The 14,240-nt window shown below is 40.3% G+C and overlaps 1 protein-coding gene across 1 annotated transcript in view; it reads right to left on the bottom strand.

Annotated features, from left to right (window-relative positions):
- Positions 1-14,240, bottom strand: part of ARHGEF12 (Rho guanine nucleotide exchange factor 12) — a 61,773-nt gene that overhangs the window by 22,117 nt on the left and 25,416 nt on the right. Inside the window, exons 12-21 of the mRNA XM_068989062.1 lie at positions 13,550-13,592; positions 13,157-13,262; positions 12,568-12,705; positions 11,906-11,938; positions 11,482-11,596; positions 10,733-10,838; positions 9,110-9,322; positions 1,798-1,930; positions 1,467-1,502; positions 985-1,139 (exon numbers count right to left, since the gene is read on the bottom strand). Of these exons, the coding sequence (XP_068845163.1) occupies positions 985-1,139; positions 1,467-1,502; positions 1,798-1,930; positions 9,110-9,322; positions 10,733-10,838; positions 11,482-11,596; positions 11,906-11,938; positions 12,568-12,705; positions 13,157-13,262; positions 13,550-13,592 (1,078 nt within the window). The remainder of the gene's footprint in view (positions 1-984; positions 1,140-1,466; positions 1,503-1,797; positions 1,931-9,109; positions 9,323-10,732; positions 10,839-11,481; positions 11,597-11,905; positions 11,939-12,567; positions 12,706-13,156; positions 13,263-13,549; positions 13,593-14,240) is intronic.

The raw sequence follows: 14,240 nt of genomic DNA, 5'->3' as shown, positions 1-14,240 counted from the left end.
CCAGCACCAACCAATCAGAACAACAACGTTAGAAAACTGTAAGTCCAAATATCACATAGTCTTTGAACTGAACCCTCTTCAGAAGTAACAGCATTCTATGTTATCTAACTTGCCTATTAACTCTCTTTAAGTAATTAAGCAGGCTGCACTGGGTGTCTGCTGCTGCCCGTGGGCCTTCTCTAGCTGCAGCAAGCAGGGGCTACTCTCGGGTTGCGGTGCATCGGCTTCTCACTGTGGTGGCTTCTTCTGTTGCAGAGCCCAGACTCTAGAGAGCAGGCTTCAGTAGTTGTGGCACACAGGCTTAGTTGCCCCACAGCGTGTGGGATCTTCTGGGACCAGGGACTGAACTCATGTCCCTTGCATTAGCAGGTGGATTCTTAACCACTGGACTACCAGGGAAGTCCTGCCTATAGACTCTCATTTCTGAGGCCAAACTTTTTAATTTCACCATGTCTCAATGTTGCTAGAGACAGGAAGTATATTTATTCAAATCACAACTTAAAAGATAGTAATAGGCACAGCTTCTGTGTCATATACGCCAGGGTAAAATAAAGCACATTACACAAGGATAGAGGAAGACCTAGATTTTAGTTTTCTTCCCATCACTTACCAGCTGCATGATCTTGACTACAATTAGTCTGAGCCTTGTCTTTCTCATCTACAATCTATGCACAAGAAAATAACAGAGCCTGAAAGTAAAGTCAGGGCACAAGTGTTGTCTCAATGATTCTTCACGTTTAAGATCTATGATGATATGAATTTTAAATAACTTGAATGCTAAACACATTTTTCTTTTAAATTATCAATAAGAATCATACAATCACTTGCATTTTTAAGTTGGAAAGTACAGGGATCATCTATTAATTTCCTCTCTGTTCAAAACAAACAGTGAGCATAAACTCTGAAGCAAACTCCAAGGTTTGGGGTTGGTTTAACTCTAATAAAACTCAATTTATGTGAATAACAAAAATGAATTAAACTCACCATTAATTACTTCCTGTCTTTTGATCTCACAAGGCTTTAGTCCCAATAACACTTCTCGACTGACGAGCTGTTGCCAGTTGGGTGGGTCCATCTCTAAGTCATTTTCAAACTGTTCATCCTCACTCTGACTTTCTCCAAAAGCTATGCTGTCAAACCTAATGAAGAACAAATAATGATTTCTATTTCAGGACACCACACGGACAATGGGAGACAGCACAAGTCTTTATGTTACAGTCAATCAGTCAGATTTCTGAAGTATTACTTAGCAGAGCCTGAAACATCATCCTCCCTTACAAAATAGCTTACATGTGTTATAAAAACCTCCAATAATTTTTAAATAGTTATGTTTATTAAGAAATTTCTTTTATACTATCTAACAGATTTGTGCATGGGGCTTTTTTTCCTTTAAAACTAGGACTTTAGGGAAAAAAGATATATTTCTTAAAATATACCCCACTGAAAGCTACTTTAGGCTTACTTACTTTCGAAAAGGCTTTGGTGTCCCATGTTCAGTCACTCTAAAACAATGGAGAATAGACAGTCAACATACAAATACAATTGTGATGAAAAAATTGATGACAAAGATATTCAAAATTGTGTTAAACCACAGTGACTGATAAATAATTCTTCTGGATATTGCAATGACTTAATATCAAATAAATTAAAAAATATTTTAGTACCTTTCTAATATTTACTACCAATAAATTCTATTTCTTTCCCCAAAAAAGCATGCAGAAAAAAACATTACTAAGTATATACAGTGAGAAACTTTCAAGCAATGTCCTAAACACCCCTAAGACACCACTGAATTACCTTTCCACTTCCCATTCCTCCTCCTGCACCTGGTCTAATGGAGGAGGTGGGAAATCAAAGATGGTGTTGGGAGTACGAGGAGTGCCATCCAAGGAGTCTCCAGATGCTGGCATTTCTCCAGCTTGTTTTGATCCTGAAAAGACAAAAGTCAGACATTCAGATGCTGTTAATAAGAACAATGATTAAAAAAAAAAAATCAGTCCCCCAGAAAGCTTCAGCCTCACCCATGGTCATATTCTTATTTAAACAACTGCAGGTTAGCTAGAAATAAAATTCTAACATAAAATTTTAACATGCACTAAAAAATAAACTGGAATATCATTTTTCAGTTCAGTTCAATTCAGTCGCTCAGTCATGTCTGATTCTTTGTGACCCCAAAGACTGCAGCATGCCAGGCTTTCCTGTCCATCATTTTTACGCAGCTTTAAAAAAATCAACATAAGACATGGCAACCACTAGGAAGAGCACATGATATGGAGAAACACTCTCTATATCCTCTTTTACTCCAAGTACCAATCTTCTTCATTCAAATTTTAGTTATCATGATGGTCTACCTCCAAATAACTTCATATTTCTCATCTCTGAAGAGTTTGCTCACTTATTCGTCCCATTTTCACTTCCCTTGCTTTTTTTCTTCCCACTCTTATTATTCCTGCTGCTGCTAAGTCACTTCAGTTGTGCCCGACTTTGTGCGACCCCACAGACGGCAGCCCACCAGGCTCCCCAGTCCTTGGGATTCTCCAGGCCGGTTATCTGTTATTCCCTAGGTTTAAATGATGGAATTACATATATATAATATATATATTTGTTCCAACAAGGCGTCAAGTGTCTTAACTTTCCTCTATGTCACATTAGGTATTTGTGTCCGCTTCCTTCTCTTTAACTGTATTTCTTTCCTTTTACCTTTCATGTCTTCAGTTCATGTCTTTCATTTTTACTTGTATCCTTAAGAGGATTTTTTACATTTCCATTCTGATCTGCAGCCACAACTAAAAATATTCTGTGCTTCGCCTAACAGTTTGATTCTAAGAGTCTGAAAAAAAAATAGTGTACTTACATTACTGTGACCTTACACATATTGTAATACAACATACCCTATACATATTATTCTTGCCAGATTAAGAGGCATCTTAGGTTACGATCATGTTTTCTTTTCTACTGGTCCAATGATACAACTCCTAGGTCACTGGAAATTGAATGTTTATTACATTAAAGTCATACACTCCACCAGTCACTTTCAGATTATACCACTGTTTGCTTCATGTTTCAATCATGAAGTCTTCCTGTCACCAGCCACCTGTGGAAGCACAGAAGCAGGTCTCTTGGCCCTGTTAAGCTTTTAGATGGCTGGCTGACATCCTGACTACAACTTTATGAGAGAGTCCAACCCAAAACTGCCTAGCTAAGCTGCTCCTGAGCTCCTCATGCACCAAAAATGTGAAGTAGTAAATATTTTTTTTGTGTTACGCCATTCAGTTTTGGGATAATTTGTCACCAAGCAATTGATAACTAATAAAACAGTTATTATATGCAACAGTTATATTAAGATGTCTTGGTCTCTGCTCCTTTTTCATAACATGCAATTCTTGCTTTAGATATAATAACCTCTTTAATTTCTTCAAGAATACTGTCTAATTTGGAGGTATTTTTATAAGTTCTTACTTATTCCCTAAATTGTTTTCTGCTAGTGGCAGTTTTTCTGTTTCTTTTGTATTTTCTTCTTTATGCCCGAATAGATTTGGTGGTATGTATTATCTTAGGTCTTGACTCTAATAACTTCTGCCAAAAGTGAGTAATGCTGAACATTTGTAAGAATGCAAGACTTAGCAGCTGACTTGACTTTCCTGTTCTGCTATGTAGAAGAAGGGTCCTTTCAGCTAGACGCTCCTCTGAGTGGCATAAGCCCCTGGCATGCTTACTGCCAGGCTTTAGGTCCCCTAAGGTGAGCTTCAGGGCACTAATACCATGGAGGACTTGAAAACTGTGTACCATGGCCCTACACAATTCACTTAGCTTGTGCCAAGTCATGTCCAACTCTTTGTGACCCCATGGACTGCAGCATGCCAGGCTTCTCCATCCTTCACTGTCTTCTCGCATTCGCTCAAACTCTTGTCCACTGAGTTGGTGATGCCATCCAACCATCTCATCCTCTGTCTCTCCTTTCTCCCCCTGCCCTCAATCTTTCCCATCATCGGTGTCTTGGTTTCCAATGAGTCAGCTCTTCGTATCAGGTGGCCAAGTATTGGAACTTCAGCTTTAGCATCAGTTCTTCCAGTAAATATTCAGGGTTGATTTCCTTTAGGATTGACTGGTTTGATGTCCTTGCTGTCCGAGGGACTCTCAAGTCTTCTCCAGCACCACAATTTGAAAGCATCGGTCTTTCTTCAGCACTCAGTCTTCTTTATGGTCCAATTCTCACATCCGTAGATGACTATTGGAAAAACCATATCTTTAACTCTATGGATCTTTGTCGGCAAAGTGATGTGTCTGCTTTTTAATACACTGCCTAGGTTTGGCACAATTTTGCTTTCAAGGAGCAAACATCTTTTCATTTCATGGCTGCAGTCACTATCCACAGTGATTTTGGAGCCAAAGAATATAAAATCTGCCACTGTTTTCACTTTTTCCCCATCTATTTGCCATGAAGTGATGCGACCAGATCCCATGATCTTAGTTTTTTGAATGCTGAGTTTGAAGCCAGCTTTTTCATGCTCCTTTCCTCCTCATGAAGATGCTCTTTAGTTCCTCTTCACTATCTGCCATCACGGTAGTTACCATCTGCATATATGACGATGCTGATATTTCTCCCAGCAATCTTGATTCTAGCTTGAGTCATCCAGTCCCGCATTTTGCATAAGGTACTCTGCATATAAGTTAAATAAGCAGCGTGACAATACACAGCCTTGATGTACTCCCTTCCCAAATTTGAGCCAGTCTGTTGTTTCACGTCTGGTTCTAACCGTTGCTTCTTGACCTGCATACAGCTTTTTCAGGTAAGGTGGTCTGATATTCCCATCGCTGTAAGAATTCTCCACAGTTTGTTGTGATCTACACAGTCAAAGGCTTTAGCATAGTCAATAAAGCAGATGTTTTTCTGGAATTCCCTTGCTTTTTCTATGATCCAATGGATGTTGGCAATTTGATCTCTGGTTCCTCTGTCTTTTCTAAATTCAGCTTGTGTATCTGGAAGTTCTTGATTCAAATACTGTTGAAGCCTAGCTTGAAGGATTTTGAGCATTACCTTACTATCATATGAAATGAGCACAACTGTATGGTAGTTTGAACTTTTCTTTGGCATTGCCCTTCTTTGGGATTGGAATGAAGACTGACCTTTTCCAGACCTGTGGCCACTGTTGAGTTTTCCAAATTTGTTGGCATACTGAGGGCAGCACTTTCACAGCATCATCTTTTAGGATTTGAAAGATTTCAACTGGAATTCCATCACCTCCACTAGCTTTGTTCACAGTAATGCTTCCTAAGGCCCACTTGGCTTCACATTCCAGGATGTCTGGCTCTGGGTGAGTGATCACACCATCACAGTTATCTGGGTCATTAATAACTTTTTAATATAGTTCTTCTGTGTATTCTTGCCACTTCTTCTTAATAGCTTTTGCTTCTGTTAGGTCCCTGCTGTTTCTGTCCTTTATTGTGCCCATCTTTACATGAAATGTTCCCCTGGTATCATCAATTTTCTTGAAGAGCTCTCTAGACTTTCTCATTCTATTGTTTTCCCTCTATTTGTCTGCACTGTTCATTTAAGAAGGCTTTCTTATCTCTCCTTGCTATTCTCTGGAACTCTGCTTTCAGTTGGGTATATCTTTTCCTTTCTACTTTGCCTTTCGCTTCTCTTCTTTGCTCAGCTATTTGTAAGGCCTCCTCAATCACTTCGCCTTCTTGTATTTCTTTTTCTTTGGGATGGTTTTGGTCATCACCTCCTGTACAATGTTACGAACCTCTGTCCATATTTCTTCAGGCACTCTGTCTACCAGATCTCATCCCTTGAACTGTTCATCACCTCCACTGTAAAACCATAAAGGATTTGACTTAGGTCATACATGAAGGACCTAGTGGTTTTCCCTACTTTCTTTAATTTAAGCCTGAATTTTGCAATGAGAAGCTCATGATCTGAGCCACAGCCCGCTTCAGGCCTTGTTTTTGCAGACTGTATAATCTTCTCCATCTCTGGCTGTAAAGAATATAATCAGTCTGATTTCAACTTCTGTAACAAAGGACTAAGGTCCGTCTAGTCAAGGCTATGGTTTTTCCTGTGGTCACATATGGATGTGAGAGTTGGACTGTGAAGAAGGCTGAGCGCTGAAGAATTGATGTGTTTGAACTGTGGTGTTGGAGAAGACTCTTGAGGGTCCCTTGGACTGCAAGGAGATCCAACCAGTCCATTCTGAAGGAGATCAACCCCGGGATTTCTTTGGAAGGAATGATGTTAAAGCTGAAACTCCAGTTCTTTGACCACCTCATGCGAAGAGTTGACTCATTGGAAAAGACTCTGATGCTGGGAGAGATTGGGGGCAGGAGAAGGGGACGACAGAGGATGAGATGGCTGGATGGCATCACTGACTCGATGGACGTAAGTCAGTGAACTCCGGGAGATGGTGATGGACAGGGAGGCCTGGCGTGCTGCGATTCACGGGGTCGCAAAGAGTCGGACACGACTGAGCGACTGAACTGAACAAAGAACATATTCATTTTCTTCTGATACAAGAACGACTGCTTATATTCTGTAATATAAGAATCAGAAGTTGCTGAAAGAACTGTTCTGATTACAGATCTTCTGTGAATTCATCATTTTCAGTTTTACTTTTTCCTCATGCACTCTGTGACTCATATGACAACTCTCTTTTGGGTTCCAATGGACAGACTGGCTCCCACCTTGGACTCCTTACACGAACTATGGGCTCCTACTTCCTTTATGTCCTTTCATCCACCAAACCACTCGTGCCCATTAATCTCCCCCAAATTTGTGGAAATCTCTTATGAATAAGAATACCTTCTCTTCCTCGGCTTCTTTTCTCTTTTTGTTTGTTGTTTATTCATTATCTACTGTTCTTTTATTTCAGTGAGACACGACAGCCATGAATTAAGGCATTACTCAGTCCAACATCTTCAGAATTCCATGTAAGACTGAACCTCCAGGCTTTTCTACAAATATCACCGCTACTTCTTTGTCTTCTGCTTCAGGTCCCTCAAAGAGAGACTGATGTTTCTGTCATACACTATGTACTGCAGGGTGATGAGACAGCGACTCTTCTTTTTCCTAAGGACTACTTTTAGACTATTATCCTACTTTGTTATAAAAACCCCTTGCTCCACTGAGGCGCTCACTCTCTGAATAATGTCACGTTGTCATTACCAAGAGCCGTCTAGCAACACTGAACCTTTGGCTGCTGGCTCACAATTTTCCTCTCCATGCTATTATCAAACGCAGCCACCACAAAATCTAAGTCTATAAACATATCTAAACCTTTGGCTCCTTGGCGCCTCCCCTGCTTCATCACTAGTAACCCCCTCTATGCCACCCCAGTGACCACTCCCACAGATCCACTCTTGGTTTTGTCATACCAGAAATTGAACTGCTTCCAAAATCACCAATACAAACGGGTATTTCCCTCTCCAAATACAAGGACCTAATTCTCCCAGCTCACTTGCTTAAGAAACCAATTATAACAAGTATGAAGAAATACGGTAATAAGCTCTTTTCTCAATTACCTACAATTACTTCCTATCTTTCTTTACTCTTTAAATCCTCTTGCCCTTCTCACTAAATCCTCACTCTCAGCTAATAACCTTGCCCTTCACATATACTCTGCATAGCACTGCTTCTCTCCTTCTCAAAACTTTTTTCTATTGGTCATACAGTCCATTTCCCACATTTTTAACCTCTTTCTCTCAATTGGCTTCCCCTTAGTATTAAAAAAAAACAAACCCAGTATCTCAGATTTTTTAAAAGTCTTCTTTAGATGCACCCTATATAAACATATCTGCCTCTAACTTACTTTTACTTTTCTTATTTTTTGTTGTTTTTATTCTATCAATTTTATATTGATAACATTCTTAAATACAGAATAATTATTACTGATATACATACTACCATATATAAAATAGGGCTTTTGGTGACACAGTGTGCAGCTCTAAAGCACATGTTCCAGCTTTCTTGCGTGTTTAGCTTAGGTTTTGTGAGTGCATTGCTATTTACCCCATGAAATCACGTGTACAATACTCTGCTTTGTTACTGGACTTGTATTATCTCTTTTTTCTGTTACCACCCATTTCATATTAGCTGCATGGTTAGTCAGCTTATAATTAAATTAACCGTGAATCATTTTAGCAGCCTGTGAAGTAACTAGTCCATTTTGTGGTCTTTTGACACACTGTTTTTATAATTTGCATCACTGGCTAATTAGCTGATATTTAAAATTCATTGACGATTTCTCTGCGGTTTCTTGCTTGATTTCTGTCCGAGTATTTGTGAAAGAACAGTTCTGTATGTTTTCCTTGCTGTTGGAGTGCTCTGGCGGTTTGTCTGCTTTCACCATTGGTTTTGATTTCCTGTCTCATCCTGTCGTCTGCTTAGTCGTCATCAATCCAGACCCAAGGCTGTAGTTTACCCATCCATCTTCCCTTCCCGGTCCCCCGGCCACTTGCTCTGGTCATAGCCGTGCTGTGGTCCACACCATGTGTGCCCTTAGTCGGGTTTGTGCTTTGTCTTCATGTCTCCTTAAATGGTGTTTTTCCCCCACAGCAGTAAGCTGAATTGGTATATCCCTATGCAGTTACAGGAGAAGGCAATGACACCCCACTCCAGTACTCTTGCCTGGAAAATCCCATGGACAGAGGAGCCTGGCAGGCTGCAGTCCACGGGGTTCGACAGAGTCGGACACTATTGAAGCAACTTAGCAGCATATATAAAATAGATAAACAACAACAAGGACCTACCGTATATGCTTCTAACTTCTGATCAGTTCTCTCAACACTCCCCACAACTTGAATATTTTATTTATGATATTTATGACTACTTCCCCAGAAGGCTAAGCTGCATGTGGCAAAAATCTATGTACAATAATCACATGATAACATCTGCTACAGAGATAATGCCTGACAGAAAACTCCATAAATATTTTCTGAATGGATAATAACTCAAAATTACCATTCAGAGTAGATTTGTCACTGGTTATAGAATACTAAAATCTTTAAACTGTGACTCAGTCCTGATTCAAATAATCTGCCCTTCTATTTCTTAGTATAGTTGTTTTAAAATCCTGATGCTTAGCTAAGTCGAATGACAGCATTAGCTCACCCATATCATTCTCTTTCCCTCCTTCCTGGGAAAGAGTGGCCCCTGAAACCATGGAGGACGTGGAATTGGCTGGCAGGTAGCCAATGTCTGCTCCTTCGCTTGCTAATCCACCCTGGCGCAACTTCGCAGAATCCTGAGGTTCAGGACTCACAGATGAGGGCGTGGACAAGTGCTTAGGGTGGCGCTGCTTCTGTAGTTCCATGGCTCTGCCAACTGAACAGAAAGCAATGGTTAATAAATCACGTGGCAAAACAGCTTTAAAATAGATGATGAAAAGAGCTTAGAAAGAACATGGTGGGCCTTAGAAACATATAACATAAATTACATAGAGTGAGGAAGAGAGGGAGAGATAGATAAAGATAGGAAGGAAGGGAGAAAAAAAAGTAAGGAAGAAAGAAAGAGAAGGAAGGAGGTGGGAGGTAGAGAGAGAGAGAGAGAGAGAGAAAGGCAGGGGAGGTTGAAAGAGGAGGATGAGTAAAGGGTGGGAGATGGTAGAAGATGAGGGGGAGAGAGAAGAGGCAGAGGAAGAAGGGTCATGAGAAAAGGAGCTGAGAAGACCAGCAATGGGTGGCCGGTGGGGGGTGGGTGGGGGGGGGGGAGCGGGGAGGGGATACCGACAGACAGAGATGGACACACCACAAAGCTGTATTCCTCTGTCAGAGTGAAGATGAAGCCCGCTGGCTCTGTGAACTCTTAGCAAGCCCCTACGCCACTCCTCCCTAACACTCACAATTTCTCCATCATGACATGCCTCAGAGACCATGCAGAATAATCCCCACCCTGCCTGTTACCAGTGTGTACATCAGTTACCATGAGAAGCACCCCATAGCCGTGCACATCTTCACATAGCTGTATACATCTCTAATCCTAAAATTCTTCCTTCCCGAACTCCTACAATTCTTCCTCTGAATCCCTTTAACAGATGGTTAAATTTTCCATTCTCCTCAACCTCTTCTTTAAAGATTTCCTTCTTCTTCTCAGTGTTTCTCAACAAGGGGCACCACTGACATTTGAATGAGGATTCTTCACAGGGTGGGACACTCAGGTTTGCTGGATCACAACAGCTGCCCCCAACTCCAGCTGTGCCAGTATCTTCAAATGTGGTGCTGCCCAGTGTGAGGACCACTGCAGGACCTAATTTCTCTCCCACAGCACCGCCTCTACTTCTCCTGTAGCCCTCTCCAGGAGAGCAACTCTCCATTAGGCCTGAGCGTGGAGGGACAGCAGGAAATAAAGCACAGTGGAGAGGTGGAGACCAGTTTAAGTATGGCGAAAATGAGTCACACATGTACAAAAAGACAAAGTATGAAGGTGAAGTTCATGTACATTTTGTTTTATAAATTTAACAATCAGAAAGTGAATGCAACGAAATCAGAAGAGGTGAGTAAATTATCTTATGAACAGCTGATGGGATGTTCTACTGCCATTAAACACTTATGACAACTGTGAAGTCTAACTGAACACCGGGGGTTCCGTTAGAAATGACACTGAATAGAAACAGTGGAGGTTCAGTGGAAACATTTCTAGAACATCCTTCTCCAGCAACCCTGCCTAGCTGAATAAGCCTCTGATAAGAAGACGGCACGGAATGGTGGGAATGCGGCATTTCAGACTTCAACATACTTGCACTGTTGTCGTGGCGGCTTGGTCTCCTAGGGGGTCCCAAGATGCTGGTGAATCCTCTTCGCTTCCCCTTTTCTTCGCCTTCTCTATCTTTCTTCATACTTTGCTGGAATCAAGGTACAATCAAAGAGGTAAGAGACACATAATTCTAGTGGTCAAGTTGAAAGAAACTGGCCACATGTAAATGAAAGACACACAAAGGGCACTCGTTGGAAGCTGGCACACAGCACTATGTACACTTCAAACTCAAGACGCCTTTTCAAACCCTCCAGAGCTGACAATTTTGGAAAGTAAAAGGTATTTTTATAACACATTTACTGGGAGCTTGTTTTAAGTAACTCATTCATCTCTTGAATAATATTTGCTAAACTAATAATGTCTGAAGGCACTATGCTAAAAGATGGGGTACAACGAAGGAGGTCCTTATCTTCATCCAGCTCTACAATCTACCAACATAAACAATTATAAACACTGAGAGGAACCGTAAAAGTAAAGCACGGGGTCGAAACAAAGCTGAGGATAGCTCTCTGTGTAAACTCTTGTTTTCACTTTTCATATCATCTAACAGTTCGTACGTCTGGATTTCTCACTGGATTTTGAGTTTCTTGAGAACAGGGACCGTATCTCATTCCTGCTGGCATGCTTAGCACTAACTTGCTGAAAAAATAAACACTAAGAAGAAGGAAAGCCCTGCAGTCAGATATAAGAAGCATGGCAACCTGAACACACTATTATTATTCCAGTTTTACCTTGATTTTTGGAAGGAATCCAATGCGACCTCGCTTGTGCTCCAAATTTCGAGGTTCTTTCACTTTTACTCCCAAATGTTTCATATACATGAGAATAACATATTGCATTGTCGAACTTGGGGAGAAAGGATTAAGTAAAATAAGACTTCTGGGAAGGGACAGTGGGTAAATAAAGATATCAAATGACTTCCAAAACCCCCATGCTGAAAGTCTTAGAATTTATCAAGTGAAAAATAAAGAGCTATCCATTTACTGTGACCAGTAAAGATTCTACTCAGATACTAGAATATTAGTCACATAAAATACAAGCCACTAGAAACAGTCTGTATTTTTAAGTTAAAAGAAATAAATCTAAATTTAGGACAGGAGAAAAGACAGTTTCTTTTTTGGTCCTTAAAATTCTAGGAAAAAATTGTTTCATTACCTCTTTTCTTCTTCTACAGCCTGAGCAGTCATCCTAAAAATAAAAGCATTTAAAATGAAATATTACAGTTTAATAAAAGAGTTGTTACTAAACTCAGACAACTGATCAACAAAACAGAGTCAAGCCCATGGAATTCTCCAGGCAAGAATACTGCAGTGGATAGCCATTCCCTTCTCCAGGGGATCTTGCTGACCCAGGGATCAAACCCAGGTCTCCCACACTGCAGGCAGATTCTCTGCCATCTGGGCCCCCAGGGAAGCCCCTGTGGCGCAGTCAATGTTTCAGGACCCGCTCTAAGTCTCTGTCACCTGGAATGATGTATCAGAAAAAGTGTGATCCCTGAAGGATCACTTTTTCATCATCAACATGCTATAAATGTTTTATAGCAAGAAATACTTCCAAAGCCTGTGAATTAAAGCCAATGTAAGTATTCGACCTGTTTTTGATCAGTTAGAAATTCTACAGTTACTCATTTTAGCAATACCCAGAAAAAGAAATACAAGAATGTCATCTACGATATCAGCATAAACTTTAGTATTATCACAAGGCAAACGGCTCTACATAAACAACCTGACAGACCTTCTAAATTTGTTCAAATGTACTTTACACAAAATTATCATCTCAGTAGAGAGGGCGTTTCTACATGTATTTCTATTACTTACAACACTTCTTCAATTTTGGCAACAATCTGTTCTGCACATGCCCGTTCTTTCTCCAAAGTTAACCGGTCCTTGTCTCGCTCTACATCAAGTTTAGTCAGTTCGCTTTCAGCCAAGGTCAGCCCCATGCTGCGCTTCTGCCTAAAGGGAATAGGAGAAATTTCCTGAGGTAGCCTAGAGGGTAATTTCCTGAGTTACCTAGAGGGTACTATCTCCCTCTGGAGATGCTTCATCAGAGTTTCCATAGTTATGAATTTCTAGCAACAGGTAAAATGTCACAGTTTTCTGTGTGGGGGCCCATGTCACCTGGGACACTGGAGGAAGAAAATTCTAGAGGAAGTCACTCAACAGAACACATATCTTGAAGGACACACTTGGCACAGACAGCTACTAAGCTCAATTCCTGCCAGCCATAAGGAAAGGGGACCATGCACTCTCAGTACCATGCCAACCTTTCGACGCCAGAAGTTCATTAGGTTTTAGTAATGACAGAGACCATATGTTATGCCAAGGAATGTATAACTTGTTCCTACCTAAAAAGAAAATTAATTCAGGACAACCATATCAGCTTCTGTCGACCCACAAGGCTTACCGAAAATCTTCCAAGTGCCTCTGAACTTCTGGGTGGACTCTTTCTTGCATAGTTTGGATATAGTGGCGATGTAGATCCTCAGGAATAAGCTCTGGTCGTCTTTTTTCTGCATAAATACAAGAAATCACCTGATCTAAAGGCACATTCTGTGCATTGTAACTGGCACTACTTGGTGTCAACTTAACTTGAAGTAAGATAAAGAGATAATATATTTTAAGTATTTTAATCTTAGAACTCACATTTTGTTTACTCTTACATGTATTATAGGCTCTTTTACTGTTGTGATTCATATGACCTACTAGTCACTGTGTAACAGGTAAAACCTCTAGAGAAGAGCTGAGCTACCTATCTACAGAGATGCAATCCTCTAGCACATTGGTGCTCCAGACTTACCTAGATCTACTGATATTTCATCAGGAACAGAAACCTTCAGGTGCTAAAACAAAAACGCAAACAAAAAGTGAAATAGCACTAAGGGTCTTTCAGGATCCATATCAGTACTTACACAAAATAAAGAGAAAAAACTTGAATACCTATAAGTATATTCATGTATAAGCTCATTTTTGGGGTACCACCCATCTAAATTTCCCAGCTTTGGAATAGTCTATGGTTTGAACTTGAAAATAAGCCCACTCCCCAACGATCATGTTATAAAGGAAATACCTAAAATCTGTTTTACTAGATGACTGAATGCTTTTGTGCCTTATTTATTCCTGTTGGCTTTGGCTTTCTAGAATGAATGAATATTGGTTGGGCTTTCGAGAATCACTGGTTAAGCTAATTGGTCACACACTGTTTGAATCAATATAGGTAAAAACCTAAACTATATGTAGATTACCATATGAAAAATTTACTCATGTATAACAATTTTATTCACTGTATTTGAGACACTCACACTGAAGACCATGATATTCCCAATCATATTGGTATATAAAGCTAAAGAACCCTCATAAGAAGTCATGTTCCCAACGAGAAAGTGCTGGATATCAATGTTGAAGCTCTGGAGTCTCAAATCTCTAGTTCTTACATCTGCAGTTTTTACTACTGAAATAAGATGACCATGTCATAATTAACTTCTTCTTAG

Source organism: Capricornis sumatraensis, chromosome 16 (genome assembly GCF_032405125.1).
Source record: "Capricornis sumatraensis isolate serow.1 chromosome 16, serow.2, whole genome shotgun sequence".
Classification (NCBI taxonomy): domain Eukaryota; kingdom Metazoa; phylum Chordata; class Mammalia; order Artiodactyla; family Bovidae; genus Capricornis; species Capricornis sumatraensis.
The sequence above is the reverse complement of the archived record's forward strand: the minus strand, read 5'-3'. Positions and strand labels throughout refer to the sequence as shown.